General features: G+C 45.7%; 1 protein-coding gene across 6 annotated transcripts; it reads left to right on the top strand.

Annotated features, from left to right (window-relative positions):
- The first annotated feature begins 325 nt into the window (after positions 1-325).
- ZNF706 (zinc finger protein 706) lies at positions 326-12132 on the top strand. 6 transcript variants are annotated; one of them, XM_078873215.1, is made up of 3 exons: positions 326-463; positions 7706-7842; positions 8832-12132. In XM_078873215.1, exons 2-3 carry the CDS (start codon positions 7708-7710, stop codon positions 8925-8927), a joined length of 231 nt encoding a protein of 76 aa, XP_078729341.1. In that variant the 5' UTR covers positions 326-463; positions 7706-7707; the 3' UTR covers positions 8928-12132. The 6 variants fall into 6 exon arrangements, with proteins under 6 accessions (XP_078729341.1, XP_078729330.1, XP_078729358.1 ...); XM_078873204.1 differs by having other exon boundaries at positions 332-472; XM_078873232.1 differs by lacking the exon at positions 326-463 and adding an exon at positions 899-954.
- The last annotated feature ends 3791 nt before the right edge of the window (positions 12133-15923 follow it).

Raw genomic sequence — 15923 nt, 5'->3', positions numbered from 1 at the left:
GTCAGTTTGCCCATAAAAGGAAATGAGGGCGTGGATCCAAGGGAAGGGGGCGGTATAACCCGCTGTGATTGGCTCTTACCAATCACGTGGACTCGCGAGGGAGGAGTCCCGCCCGCGCGATGCCTTTGGTCCGTTTGCCCACAAAAAGAAATGAGGGCGTGGATCCAAGGGAAGGAGGCGGGGCGGTATAACCCGCTGTGATTGGCTCTTACCTAATTACATCGCCCCCCCCCCACCCACTTAACTCCATATAAGGCGACGGAAAAGGCGTGGCCTGTTGGGTGCGAAGGGTGGGGTCAGGGGTGGTGGTGACGTCACGGCATTGGTGAGTCCGCGCGGGAAGGCCTCCTCCCCCCATCCCCAGTGTCGGTGTTGTAGCTAGCGGGCAAAGTCGCGCTACGCTCCTCTCTCGCTCACACAAGCCGCCTCACGGTGCAGCAGGGACCACTCGCCGCCCGCCCGCGTAAGAGAGGTCCGGCTTTGTTTGATTTCTCGCGTAGCGTGAGGGAGAGTTGAGGGACGGGGGGTTGGGGGGCGGTAATGGCTGCGGTGATGGTGGCGGCTTCGCATCTCGTCGCGGTTGTTGTCGTCGCTGCTGCTGCCGTCGCTTTTGAGTTGCTTTGTTAATTCGCACGCGGACTCGAGGGCGCGGGTTGTGTACACGCGTGGCCCGCGCGCACCTCCGTACGTTTTAAGAAGAAAAAAAAGACAAAAGCGGCGCTAGGAATCGATTCGTAAGGAATCTAAGCGTCCCGTATTAACGGTGATTCGATTCCTTCGCTGTTGATTCCTTTCGTTTTAGATATCACCGCGGATCGATTCTAGTGTATTTCCCCCTCCCCGATTCGATTCTCGTGCTGGTTTATTCCGGTCCGTGGCGGTTTGTCGCAAATCGATTTAAAAGGAATCGATTCCTCGCGGCGTGGGTCGGGTTGCTCGGTGGGCGATACCGTGGTGAGATTCTCCCCGTTCCTGCGACGGGGCCCCGGATATTCGTCGTGTACACCTTGACATGATCGTGGATATGGTAACCCATGGAATGTTGTGGTGGTGGCGGGGGGGGGCCCATTTACGGAATTTAAAGTCGTGCCCCGTGTGTTGCTGTACAGCCGACTTGTCCGCACGATTCGAGTGAAGTCACCAGTTCATCTTCTTGGTTCTTTCGGTAAAGTCACGTAGTAGGGGAGTAATAAAAATAAAACATAATGAAATACAATTATCACTGTTTTATTTTTTATTATTTCCCTTCTACGTGACTTCACCGAAAGAACCAAGAAGATGAATCCCTGCAGTCACGAAAGCTTTAAATCGAAAATTAAAGTCACCAGTTGTTGCGGCCATCTGGGTTACTCGTGGCAGATTCCGCGTGAGCTTGGGGCATCTACACCGAAGTCCATTAAGGTTCAGTGTTAATTAGTCCCCGTTAGCTTTGCTCTGGGATACTCAGGCGATAACATTGAACGCGAATGATAACAGGCATTTGTCGATGGGTTTCGTTCTGAGTGCTGTTAATAAAACTTGATGTGGCAATAATGATATTCCGGGACGTTGAGCAATACTTAACCACGAGGAGCAATTGTTTATGATGTAGTCTGCGTGTTTACGAGAGGTTTATTACGAGCAAAATACTCTATTCTGAACGCAGATTCTGTGTACCTTTTTAAACAAACAAGCTCTGTTGTGACAACGCGTCCCTAACTTTTGATTTAAAGCTTTCGTGACTGCAGGGATTCATTTTCTTGGTTCTTTCGGTAAAGTCACGTAGAAGGGAAATGATAAAAATATAAAACAATAAAATTCTCACGACGTTTCGACTGCAACATAAGCAATCATCATCAGGTGTGAAATCCACACCAGTCGAAACGTCGTGAGAATTGTATTGTTTTATAATTTTATTATTTCCCTTCTACGTGACTTTACCGAAAGAACCAAGAATATGAGTTCCTAACTGCTAAGAATACAGAGCAGCTGGGGCCAAAATATAGAACGACTTGTGACATCCCTGAGTAAAAGTAAGGGAGTTGCGTGTGTTTACTCAAAGTGAAATCTTGCGATTTGTCTGGCCCCACTCATCAGTCTATTATAACCAATAACTAACATTACATACTCTTGGGTTCTTTCGGTAACATTACATCGTGATAAAATGAGTACATAATTGAATACGTTAATTATGTATACCTGTCAACCCCTTATCAGTGCCTACCTTATTACAGACCAATTCACACCTTATTGGTCACCGTGCCCTTATACATCTCCTACAAAGTCCCATCACAAGGGAAAAACTCAAAACAAATAACCCCAAAAAATCGCCCTATTGAAACGGCTGTACGCCGTATGGAACTGAGAACTAAATTTCCCCGTACAAGAATACGGGCAACCCGGATGGGTTGGCCGCTATGATGACGTCAACTGTAAAAAAGCTCGCACACAGGAACCGGCTTAAGTTCATGGATGGTAAATGACGCCTCTCACGCCATTCTGCATGGGTGAGGTCACGCCGGCCATGATGCATGGGGGTTGACTTTCTGGCAGGTGATTGGCTAATGCAGTGGGCGTGCTGATGTAATTCCTAGTAATAGCTGAGAGCGTACGTTACAATTGCCCGGCGTGTGATCAGTGTTCTCCGATGAGAACATCGACCAAGAATTGCAGCCGGACTTTTTGCGAAATCGTAAGTGACGTTTTCCGTGCTGTGGCCCAGGTTCGATTGGGTATGGCTGTGTGGCAGAGCCGATTCGGCAGACCTCTTCAATGGCCACGCAAGACAGACACGGGCAAGGCCAAATTACTCTACTTAACTAGACCGTCGAGTTGCCTTGACATTTGTTTTGGCTGTATTTAGGATGGTGTTTTGCACAGAAAACACGATACAGGTAATGTCACTTATAATCCATGCACTGTCGTTCCTTGTATAGTGTGATCATCACCGTAGTTAACTAGGCACAAATGTATTAGTTTAGCAGCTTAAAACCTGATTCACAACAATGTATTCGAGTCTAGGAATTATTATTTAATTTTAACTATCTGTGGTATTTCTTTTTACGGGTTATGTGTTTAACTTCATCCTGTAGTGCGGCATCGCGTAAAGACGATCCAATATGAACAAAGTGTTAGGATGACGTCATGGTGTTAGGGATTTCCCATATTTAAAGCTAGTAACATTGGTCAAAGGTCTTCCAAAAACACGGTGCAAAAAAAACAAATCAAGTGTAAAACGGAAGAGCCTTTTCGGCCAAGGCGATGTCGTAACAGACGCTGCTTTTTCTGTGGGAATCAAATGTTTACGTCCTGTGTCGTGCGACATCTTGTTACGCGCTTCATATGTAATGGTATTGCTAGTAGATTACTTGCAATAACAAACGCATGTTGGATAGCGTTCCAGAATCCGTGCATATGCATGCTTTTTTCTGGTTTAAAAGTTTAGTTTTTTCAATCTTATTTCAGTTCTTCAAGCGACATAATCCATTTGGAATGCTTGGAGTAGTGCAAACATATGTCAGAGAATGATAACGGAATTAGGATTCCGAACTGCTTCTGAAATCCCCTCTATCCCAAGTACTAGATAGTAAACTTTTCCACGTATGGTTACAAATAATGTTTCATAAGTTAAACAACTTTTAAAAAGTATTTTCTAAAATGTATTTCTATTACGTTAAAACCCAAATTTAATGTAATTAGTTATTTGCACATTAGTGAGCTTGTCCGCTCCCTGCACTTGGAGAACCCAGTTTTTAATAATGAACACACTTGGTATTTTCACCATTCTTATTGTGCAAAGCCATCTACTCTTTTAGGATGACTTCACGAGTTCTTTGTAATATTCACTGTTAAACACGACGCATATTTTATGGTTAATACTCCTGCTGTAAGAGCTAAGGTGGTCTGAAACAAGTGCTGCCCTTGCTGCTGCTGGGCCATATCACAAATAAACACAGGTGGCTGAAACCCAGATTCTAACCCAAGGTCTGAGTGTTGCCGACTCAATATTCTGACCCTGAAGTTTTTTCAGCCACCAGATGTGGCTTAAAAAATACGTGACCATCGGGAGAACATGAAAAATCCAAATATATCGGTATCAAATGCACGACCTCCTGCATCCAGGCAAATGAGATAACATCTCGCGAGTTTGTTGTTACCCACCATTGGGTCCCTCAAGTTGAGCCATGTTATTTATTATGCACAGTCGCTTGTTCCCCGGCTTTGTAAGTGATGCGAATAATCTAGGCTGGCAGGGGACTATTGTATTCGCAGGAAGCCGGGAAAAAAATTATATACATGAGCACATCTCCAATAAAAGTCCCTTGGGTCCAGACTGTTAAGACTAGGTACTTCGTTGGTTCTGTGTAACAGACTGAGGAAATTAGGAGGGATTTGAATGCTTATTGATTCTAGATTTGAAGTTTTCGTGACTGCAAGGATTCATACTCTTTGGTTTTTTCGGTAAAGTCACGTAGGTAAAAAATTAAAATAAATTAAATCACGACGTTTTGGAGGCAACACGAGCTTCCGTCTTCAGCAAAATTACTGTGACGGTTCCACCTGAAGACGGAAGCTCGTGTTGCCTCCAAAACGTCTTGATTGAATTTATTTTAATTTATTACCTACGTGACTTTACCGAAAAAACCAGAGTGTTATTAATGTCACATGACTTACTACGCAATGCACCACATAAAGCTATGTAAAATTACAAGCATATTTGGAGATGTATTGCCTCTTGCAAAAAGCACTCTGGTGACCCAAGATGCTGTGGAAGGGCATTATTGGAATTGTAAGTGTCTCTGGCACAATATCGATGAAATGGTATCAGTCGGTTATAAAAATTAAACAGCGACCTGGTTGGGGATGTGGCCATGTTTAAAATGGCCATGATGACAGAAATCCTTACAGGCTGCTTCCTGTAACGTTCATTTGTCTGTCTGTTTTCGATTTTATGTAATAGTGACTGCCGCCACATGCTGTTTAAGTGACCAGATGCGGTGGTGGTGACGCACGCTTCGAATCTTGCGAGCTGGAGGTGGGGGCCTGTGGTCGTGCAGAGATGAGCGTCCGTGTTGTGAATGAGACCCTCAACTCTGCGTTCCTAGAATGGCATTTAAACTCTGGATCGAACGATAGGGAGAGCTTTTGTGCTTTAAACAGTAGTATGCCGCCTTGAGATCCGAAGTCTGTCAAATGAGGCCTAGTCAACATAAATACGTTTTTTGGAGTAATGTTATAACATGCACTCCTTACAGGATTTTATTCAAAGAAGTTGGGCCTGAATGGAGGTGAACTTGACTGGAGTCTGGCCAGTTATGGCATGAAAGTGTTTTAATTTTTGTTCTGGAGCTTCCATACAATGTAAATACCAAAGGTTGTGTTGAATGAATCCACAGTAGTTCCGGTTAAATTGTGGGATTGTGTTTGCATGGCTGACTTGCCCTGGTCGTTCTCTCCAGTACTGTATTTCTATTTATCATTCAACGGATGCATGCTGTGGCGTCGTTTAGCCAAATTTTTTCATGACGTGGGTTTGGTCCTACTCGAATTTGTCAACGTTTGCAGTGAATCGTGACAGAAATATAGAAACGCTTTCTGGCCCACGGTCGTAACATTTTGTTCTTAAACCGAAAATAATTATGATAGAGCTATAATTATTAGATCTTTGCTCATGAAACTCATTCTTTAAGGACACTTAAAGATGGGTTCTTAAGATCATTGAGGTCAGTTTATGCTATCGAGACGAAATATACTTTGGATATATATTAAACCCAGTTTTTAAACCAGTGAGCCATAACGGGTATGTGAAGCGAATTCATAATTGCGCTCCATCCTTTCTTGACCTTTAAACTCGCTGCTGGTGTTTTGCTAAAAAAGCACTTTTTTGTCTCTGCTGCAGGTACCAGCCTATAACAATTGTGTGAAGGCTAGCGAGACGAGGCAGCTATAGACACACTCGAGCGTATACAATTAAAAAGCGCAGACGTATTTCTGCACCGGTTTGCCGTCCCACTGACGAGCCTGTGCCTGGCACGGTGGGATTTCCCGTTCACGTTGGGCAATTGTGGTGTCTTTCAAGCAGCCGCTCTCATAAGATTGCAGCATTTCATTGTCTGTTTGAGGGTTAAAGATGTAGCCCTGCGATTGCTTGCTGTCACCACTGCTTGCGGAAGTGCCTGCACTAGAGGGTGCTGCAGAAACCTCCACTGATGGGTATGTGGCCTACTATAACATCTCAGCCAGACATCTTGGAATAGATGTTGCTGCCTACAAAGTGTAGCCTTTAGACTGTTGGAACAATTGCGGTTGGTAAGCACCCAATGAAGGCTGGGCATGGTACATGAGTAGGTGACCAGCACCACACCTGGTCTCCATTGTCTCGTGGCGATTGTTAAAACACTGCACCAGGTACTCATTTGAGATGGAGTCGACCTAGAGGAGGCCCAGGACTGGTTAGGATAATCGTCATTGGTGGTGGTCGTGAAGCGGGAATCAAACATGGGTCGCCGGGTTTGTAGCGCAGCACACTAACCACTCCGCTCTCCACATTTCCTGCACTAACCTATCGTAAGTTACTGGCTGATATACTAAACTGGTTTATAATAAAACTGTTAATTTGGATTGCTTATCCATTCTGATAACCATTATGCCACGGCAGCATTTAAAAGGATGCAACCCAAAGTCACCAACTGCTTTTTGCTTGTAAGGACATGCCTAGGCTATGTCCTGGACTGTCCAATATGAGCACAAAGCTTACTGTGATGGGTAATGAAGCTTCCAACTCATTTTGGAATGAGATGGATGATTTGTCATGACTTGTAATTTCATTGAATATTTCGATGGTCATGCACAAATCATTGCACATATCAAGCATATAATCAATGTTATTTCGTGTCTTTTTGCATGCCTAGTTTTAATACATTGTGAGTGAGTTGTGGAGTGTCTGACTGTAACTTTAAAGTGTTTTTCTCATCAAAGCCTCAAACTTGCACATCCCAGAATACATTGCTTAGGTGTGTGCTTGTAAGATAATAGTTTTCTGGTCTGCTGCTTGTTTTATCTGCACTGGGGAGTTCAGCTATTCTGCAGGGTGTCTGTTGCAATGGTGATGTGGGTGTCCTCACATGAGGGGTCATTTTGACATTTTTCTGCATATTTTCTTACCAGGGCCATGACCCTAGCACCCAACTGGTGTTCTGTCATTGACGACATCTTGTGGTTTTAAAATGGTGACTCTTTTTTTCTAGTCTGCATGTGGTTTTGTGCACTCCCATACTGTCGCTGTAATACCGGTCTGTGGTTTGGCCGCTTGCGAGTAATTGGTCACGTTGTGATGAACTCTGCATCATGAGTTGCTGGTGCAGTGCGGCATCTTAGGGATTGAGGGTTGCACATATGAGTAGGCATGTATGGTGCCAACTATCATTGGCACATCCAAGGTTGATGCAATGGGGGGGGCATTCGCTGCTCATGCCCCTTCCCCACTCACCCCCCCTCAACACCCCACCCTCGAGACCCCAGAAGTTGGTATTTGATTGCTATTTACCACCTTGGTAAGTTGATAGAGCCACCTCTGTTGGTCATACCATGTGGCCACAGGCAATTAACTGCTGTCAGATTTAAATATGGTCCAAATATTGTGTTATGGGTATGATATGGGCAATGTGTAGGGTTCAATCAGTCTGTATACGTTTGGTGTGTGGTGGTGTGCTTGCGTGTGCTACAGTAATGGCTCGGGGCCAGCAGAAGATACAGTCTCAGCAGAAAGCGGCGAAGAGGGCGGCCGACGCCAAGAAAGCCAAGGGACACGACCAGAAGAGCGCCGCCAAGATGGCGCTCGTGCACACGTGCGGCATCTGCAAGGTGAGGCCATGCGCCCTGGGCTTGGCACCGCAACAACCACCAACTACAACCCATCACAATCACCACAACCCGCACCAACATCACCACCATTACCATTACTCCCACCATCACAACCAACACTGATAACCATTGCCACCATCATGCAAACAACCATCACCACCCTTTGTTGAAATTGAGATTGGGAAACGGTAGTGAGTGGGCTTGTAGCAGGGCACCCATTCATTGATCAAATTTTATCCTTGGGCTTGGTATTGTGCATGTAATAAAAATCTATGATTTACATTTTATATAACTTACCGCTAATTTACATTGAAATAAGTAAGCAATTGAGACGGTAAATACAAACGATGTCAAACGCGAGACAAAAATAATTGATTCCTTAGTTGAATCTCAACCCTGAAACGTGCCAGTGTATTGGTACTTGGGGGTGCGGGTCAATTATGACAAGCCTATTGGAGATTCTGGGCCCTAGTACACATGGGCACAGCACCTATTATAAGTAGGAGACAGTCAGATGTCGACTTTAACAACTGCAGCATCTGGCAGAAGGGTGTTGCTGATGACAGTATGGTGGCATCCATGTTGTGATGATGTCTTTGCCGACCCTGAGGGGCTGCCTCTCAACAAGGGGTGCACAGAGGGCACTTTTGTTTAAAAAAAAAAACGAACAGGTGTGGTCTTGTAGCTATGTGCAGGGCTGTATACCGGGCTTTCCTGCCCAAGTTTGCAGGTTCGTTAATGAGAATAAACACTTCAACGTTCTGTCAGTCGAATAAAAGTGCTCTCAGAGCACTCGTGAAAGCTTCTCTGACTTTTTGAGGAGGGTGCTGTATTGGGATGTTTGGCCAATTATATTCATGAATGTTTGGTTTTACTGGAGGAACTGGGCTTTGTGGAGAAACCACTCAACATTAGGGCATAAGTCAAAGCTCCGGACAGATCAATAATCCTCTGCTGTGCTGCCACATTTTCACTTGTGGTTGTTGCAGACTCAGATGCCGGACCCCAAGACCTACAAGCAGCATTTTGAGAGCAAGCACCCCAAGCAGCCCATGCCCCCAGAGCTGGAGGATGTGCAGGCGTGATGACCACATGCTCTCCCCCCCCCCGCCCCCCCTCATCCGTATGTGCCCCCATCCCTGGCTGCGCACACACACGCATACACACACGTAATGCCTACTCGCAGGTTAATATACGTGTAGAACAAGGGCCATAATGTCACTTTCATATTCACACACAATCACGGGGTCTCGTCCTGTTCCCTTTGTACCTCGCTGTGCACGCAAGCTATACATGAACACAACCACTTTCACAAATGAAGCTACTCGCATAAGAGCCGTACGTTTCCTCTCGCATACACACAAACAAACTTGCCCTGTACGTCCCTTCGTGTCTTGCTGCATACTTACGCTGGACATTCACACTGATGGATGCAAACAAGTGCTCACGCCTCTTGCTTAAAGGATGGATACACACATAATCATACACCTTTGTGCTGTCCCCGTTACCCCTTGCTGTTCACACTTGGATACGTACAGTCTTGTGAACGGACACAAGCTCACATGCACCAACCCCGCATGTCCCCTTCCCTGCTAGACATTAACATAAACACACATTTACATGAACGCATACACAAGTGCCTACTTGTATGCCTACACCACACATACTGAACATGCACAGCCACTTGTGCACACAGACAATCGCACATGCTCTCATACAGCCTCCATTTAACACTAAATGGTGGTAATCACCACTGCAGTTGTCAGGCTAGGTTCCCTTAGACCATTTTGAAACCACCCTTACAAATACAATAAAGACAGTGTTGATCCCCCTTATAGCCTGAACAGACTTTTGGGGCAAGCGCTGTTAACGGGGCACAAGAAGGTGGGTGGTCAGCACCACGCCCAATTGGCTTTTGTCTCCCCAGTGGCAATGGTTACACATCGCACCATTTACTCATTTTGGGGTGAGTCGACCTTGGGGAGTCCCAGGACCTGTTCAGATATCCATCACTGGTGTTGGCCATTGAGCAGGAATCGAACTCGTGTCGCTGAGTTCGTAGTGCAGCACACTGACCACTACTCCCGCTTCCCACAAATGGATTTACACACAGACACATACACAAGCACTCACAGCTGCTCATTAAAAATCTCAAGCTGTAGTATAGAATGAGCATGCCCTTTACTCAGAATTTCATAGCTTGTTTAACCACACAGATTCAGATTTAAAGTGCACATGAGGAGTTACTCTTGTGATGAAAGCTGGCTTTTGTGCAGACCACCAGAGGGTGTTATTCATGGTTTAGACTCAAAGGAGGATGTTGGGGGTACCCTGCACAACAGGTTCATTCATAGCTTTGTTTTTAAATCTTTCCATAAACATTAATTTAACCAGGAAAGCTTCAGTCTTTCAATTTGTTTCGACTGGTCCTTGCATCGGTTTGTTTGACCAAATCCTTAGAGAGTTTGGAATCGTGCGTCTCACCTGGTGTGAGAGTACTCGCTGCATTTGTGTTGTGAGCCTAATGAAGGTTACGTGCAGGCAGACTCGCCATTCGCGCAGGTCTCGTACATGTCGAAAGTGTAAATATAAACGGTGCCGCTATTGGCTGGCTCTACCCTTGTGACCCATTTCCCCCGTGGGAGCGAGGTGCATTTGCGAATGTAATTATTGGTCTCCATCGTACAAGGGTTGCGTAACTGAAGGTCTCTGCAAACAAAGCAATGTTAACACCCAATGGCCGTGCACCCGCTAGGCCCAGGTTGACCACTGGGCCCCACTGCGCGTTTTAATAATCGAGCAATCGGCAGCGTCCCCGGTGTCCCGAGTGGACATGTGATCGGATAGAGGAAACATCGCATTTTAAGCCTAATGAAAGTATTTCCTTTAATTTAATTATGGAGGGTTGTGGTTTTAGGCCTTTACGTGAATCAGATTTGACTCGTGAAATGTGGGTGTTTCCAATGAAGGTGATGTCCATCGCAGCCTTTAATTATTTTTTTGTTTGGTTCTATCAGCTTTGCTGTGGCGACTCTCATTGTTTATTGTTCACACCGTTTGGCATTTGCTTCGCCACTCGGTGTGCATTTTAACATGTGTAGGGTTTCTCAAAATATTTTTTTCACGCAAAATTAAATATGCTCAGTTAATCGGACCTCCACATGGGATTCTTAGAATATAAAATATGCCTTCACCCACAGTTAATTAAAATCGCCCCCTTCTCTCACGTACAATCCGAGAGTATTTTTAGTAGTGTACATAAGCATTTGTGACTTTGCCTAACGTGTGCAAGGATACCTTTATTTTTAATTGGTAGTGGGCATGTTTCGATTCCACGCTTTGTGATGCGATGACTTGTCACGACTTTGGACCATGGTTTGAATCAAACATCGATTATTTTGTTAATAATTATTAGTCTTGTTATGCCTATAGTTGTTCACTTGGCCAATTTAACATTTGCATATATTGTAATGTGCCTAAACCATAAATACAATAGTTGATTCTTGCGCACACCATTGATGCGTTTATCATTAGAATCGATTTTTATTGAAATATTGTTGCCATCACCTACAGTGGAGTAAAATCGCCCATTCCCCGATTGCATTAGAAAAGTATTTTTTGAAGTGTACATAAAGAAGCATGGCTAACATTTTGTAGCGTGGGTCTGCTCACGCTTGCACTGGATACGTTGCAGTGCTCAAGTGTTTCCAGATGGTGGGGCACTTCATCTATATGTCCTTGTAATCTGCTTTAAACAGCCCTGCTGTTATGTTGGGGGGTGGAGTGTAGAAAATACACTTCCACAGAAGGTTACTTTCAATAAAAGTGGGGCTTTTGCGTTCTGGTTCGTTCTATTTACGTTTGCTTTTTTGTTCCTGTGTTTCAGGAGCTGTTTACTGGATGTATATCTCGGGAGGTGGGGGTCCCTGAGATTTTATTTGAGCAGATGTCGCTCTGAACGTTCCCCGGCTTCTGTTAAATGTGGCCTCAATAAACTTTGAAGGGGCATTCCATGCCCTCAGGAACCCCTATAGGCTCGAGTATGTTAATTAATCTCTTTAACAAGTGAAGTCTGCATTTTTTTTTGGATATTTCCATGTTTTCTTTTAGGTTTTGAGTGGCAGTTGTTTCTGTATCACTTCTGAAGCTGCCAACTTTTCTGACCTTGTATTCATGTATCCACATATTGAAAAATTCTGGTTTTCTTCAAAAAGTTGGTAATCACGCAAGATGCCGTCTGCTGTTTGGTATTTAAGTATGGTGAAGCTAAAATAAAATCTGATTCTTTAACTTTGTCTTGGTTACATTTTTCTCAAATGATTACATTTTATAGTGAAAATGATCTCGGAAAACCACACGTGTGAGATCAAGCATTTATACGGAGTTCTGTAGTGGGATGTTTTGCTAAAACATTAAGGCATAGCATGTGGGAGGACTCGACACAATCTCCTGGTGACCTGGCCTACAACAGATGAAAAAGCCCTGATTTTCACCCCAAGACTTAAAACAGAATGCTTCTGAGACCTGACAAGCTTGGTGCTTTGAATTTAATTTCCAAAAGTAATTTTGGCTTTCAGACCCCTTTTTGTTGAGGGTCCTAATAATATATTTTTTGCAAAGGTACCAGAGTACCCAGAGAAAATCCCACGTATGAGTGACACTCATCTACAGATATGGAAGAAGTCTGCTTGCTGGACTACATTACAGATAACACAGCGGTGCAGAAGGACACAGCCAGCTAACACGAGATGGGCAGTTCAAATTGGTAACCAACAATGTGGCTTTTTAATGGGTTTGTTGTCCAGGCAGGCAGGCCACTAAATCGTGATGTAAAATTACGTTTTTCTGACTTTTTCGAGTGGCAAGGTTCATGTCATTATGCTTGATGGAATTAAGGGTTCAGGCGAGCCCAAGAAGATAAAGGATTCTGAATACAGCCCCATCAGACTCGTATGCCCCGTTCACGCTCAGAACTCCTGTGAGACCCCAGACTGCGTCCAAGATGCCTAAAACCCACCCACGTAATACATGGATTCATCCATACGGTGTTCAACCTCTACACTAGGTCAAACAACGTCTCTTTTTCCTTAAGTGGTCCTTCACTAATTTTCAGAGGGGGGGGGTGCACTTTTGCAGATACAATATCAGTGAGGGCTGCCACGTTTGAAACCGTTTGGTTTGACAGCATGATGGGGTGTTTTTACGGGACCACAAGTAGGGCCGCCAGTAGACCGTGTGGACCTTGCAATGAACACTGCTGTTCCTGCTCCATTTTTAAATTCTCTCCCATTGTCTCTTCCTAAGTTAGGATAACCTTGCTCAATTCAGGATACGCATAGTAACTCCTACCGAGAGTGCAGTAGGACACCTTCAATAGCGCTACTTGGTGTTACGCCCTCGGCAACTGCTATACAAAGCGGCCTAACCACGAGGCTTATAACCTCCTACGCATTTAACGACAAACCATTGAAGTGAAGGGGTTGGTGGAGGGGGAAGTGCCCGTCCACTGATATGGAGGCCCCTCCCGTTTCACAGAAGCCCCCCCCCCCACCGGAATAGAAGCCCCGCCCGTAATGCATACGCTCCTTCCTTTTCACAGAAGCCCCTTCCACCGCAACAGAAGCCCCGCCCGTTGATGCAGAGGCCCCGCCTATTTTCCAATCGCTGCAGATGCCCCCGCCCACCAGACCAGAAGTCCCTCCCCCACGACGTCAGAGATCGTCTACGCCACAGTTCTAGACCCATGGGACATCGATCGCTATACGTCGTCCCATGTGCTCGTATTCTGCAATAAGGGGCCGTCCATAAATTACGTCACTCGATTTTGGACGATTTTTGACCCCCCCCCCTTCGTCACACGGCGTCACAGTCAGACCCCCCCCCTCATATGACGTCACAAAGCTCTGCCCCCCCCCCCCAAAATAAAACATGCTTCAAATCGCTTCAAACTACTGTATTGTCATTGTAATGCGTATTTAATGTGGCGCTGCACTCTGATGTTGTAGGAGAAACCATTTATTAAAAAGCATATTTAATTAAGTGGAACGTGTTGTCTATATTTAAAGTTGCGCGTTTTGATGTGACGTCACATTTGTCAAACCCCCCCCCCTCGTCACACATCGTCACAAATGCCTGACCCCCCCCCCCCCCCGGTAGGTGCGTGACGTCATTTATGGACGGCCCCTAAGGGCACGGGTGTGACCAATAAGGTCTGAATTGGACTGTAGTAAGTTAGGGCACTGATGAGAGGTTGACAAGTATGACAATATCCGTTGCAACACCACCAACGTTTTGGAACAACGTTGTTTTTCGTGCCTTGACACCATCAATAAAAAAAAATACCCTGAAGCAGAGGATTGGCGCATATTGCAAATGTGATTTATACCCTTTGATCCTGACCCACGTATCGATAGTTACATTTTAATGTGCAACATTGTTTTTGAGGGATGTATGTGTGTTGTCTTGGTGTGGTCTGGCGCTGTGTTTTACTGGTCGGAACCTCCTGGTTACACCAGCCCACAGGGGATTATTGTGTCCGTCCGTCGTGCAGGTAGGGGCTGGGTGGGGAGGGGTTGGGTGGGGAGGGTGGGGCTGGGTGGGGAGGGTAGGGAGGGGCTGGGTGGGGAGGGAGGGTGGGGCTGGGCTGGGTGGGGAGGGGTGGGGCTGGGAGGGGAGGGTGGGGAGGGGCTGGGTGGGGAGGGTGGGGAGGGGCTGGGTGGGGGGTGGGGCTGGGTGGGGAGGGGCTGGTCACCCCGTTGTGCCCTTATAAAACTCAACGTTTAACCTACTCACGCCGGCTTGTGCCCGCCCTCACAGTCGGCCATATTTGCGGAATACACCACGCCACCGTTGACCCTGGCCATTGACCGAGCAACCCAACGTTCCTACCAGCTCCCTCCGCAGGAATGTGTTTGTTATTGTCTTGCTGCAATGCCCAAGCTTACATTTAGTTTTGAAAACAAAAAATCGGCATTTTTATAATTTTATTTACTTTTCGTGACTCACCTTTTCTAAATTATGCACTCCTATCGTGTTTTTTTAAATATTGTTTGTTGTTGTACAGTAACATTATTACCCACCCTATTGTACACATCTGTGAAAAAAGAGCTTCATGGCTCATCGGATTCCTCCAGTCGAATTTTGAAAGTTCCTTATTCAATCCGTTCAAACAATCAATGTAACACGTAGGCTTTGGCGACCAATATCCACAAGAGGTTTTTTGGGTTCGATCGCGTAAATATAAATGTCTCGTTAAACCAGCCACCACCCGACACAGCCAATTAGTAAGGTTTGTCACGTAAACAACAACATGCCAATTCGTTACAGCACACCGGTGTGTTTGATGTTAAACTAACACCATTTACAATTAGAGTACAACGTTTCGCCAGTAATTACAACGAGCATCATCAGTAAATATAAATGCGTCGTGAAATCCGCCACAGCCAATTAGTAAGGTTTGTCACGTAAACGAGACATGCCAATTCGTTACTAGTACAGCACACCGATGTGTTGGGAGAGTAAATCCACCACAACATTTACAAACCTGGTCTTTACCTGAGGACGGCTGCTTGCGTTGTGGCCGTAACGTCGTGAGAATTATTTTATTATGTTTTATTTTTATTATTTTATTATTTCCATTCTACGTGACTTTACCGAAAGAACCAAGAAGATGAATCCCTGCAGTCACGAAAACTTTAAATCGAAATTTAACATTTACAAAATAAAATCAACGCAAAGGTGGACACGAGGTCCCCCGCCTCCTAAAAGGCAAACAAGCCACACCCACAACACCCAAGCTCCGCCTTTCCCACGTGATCGGGAAACCCGCCTCCTTAGGGGGCGGGGCGGGTAGTGTGAGGGGCGGGGCGGGTAGTGTGAGGGGCGGGGCGTGTAGTGTGAGGGGCGGGTAGTGTGAGGGGGCGGGGCGGGTAGTGTGAGGGGGCGGGGCGGGTAGTGTGAGGGGGCGGGGCGAGTAGCGCTCCGCTGCGAACCTGGCTGCCCGCAGTGCCCGGGTTCGATTCCCGCTTACGGCCAATACCTGTGACGGATTATCTGAACCGGTCCTGGGCCTCCCCTAGGTC

Source organism: Lampetra fluviatilis, chromosome 2, assembly GCF_964198595.1.
Source record: "Lampetra fluviatilis chromosome 2, kcLamFluv1.1, whole genome shotgun sequence".
Taxonomy (NCBI): domain Eukaryota; kingdom Metazoa; phylum Chordata; class Hyperoartia; order Petromyzontiformes; family Petromyzontidae; genus Lampetra; species Lampetra fluviatilis.
The sequence above is the reverse complement of the archived record's forward strand: the minus strand, read 5'-3'. Positions and strand labels throughout refer to the sequence as shown.

What these genes read in the sequence shown, in the direction of transcription:
- ZNF706 (XM_078873215.1), top strand. Translation starts at nt 7,708, where the DNA reads ATGGCTCGGGGCCAGCAGAAGATACAGTCTCAGCAGAAAGCGGCGAAG. An exon ending in ACACGTGCGGCATCTGCAAG is followed by an intron (nt 7,843 to 8,831) that starts GTGAGGCCATGC and finishes TGGTTGTTGCAG; the next exon opens with ACTCAGATGCCGGACCCCAA.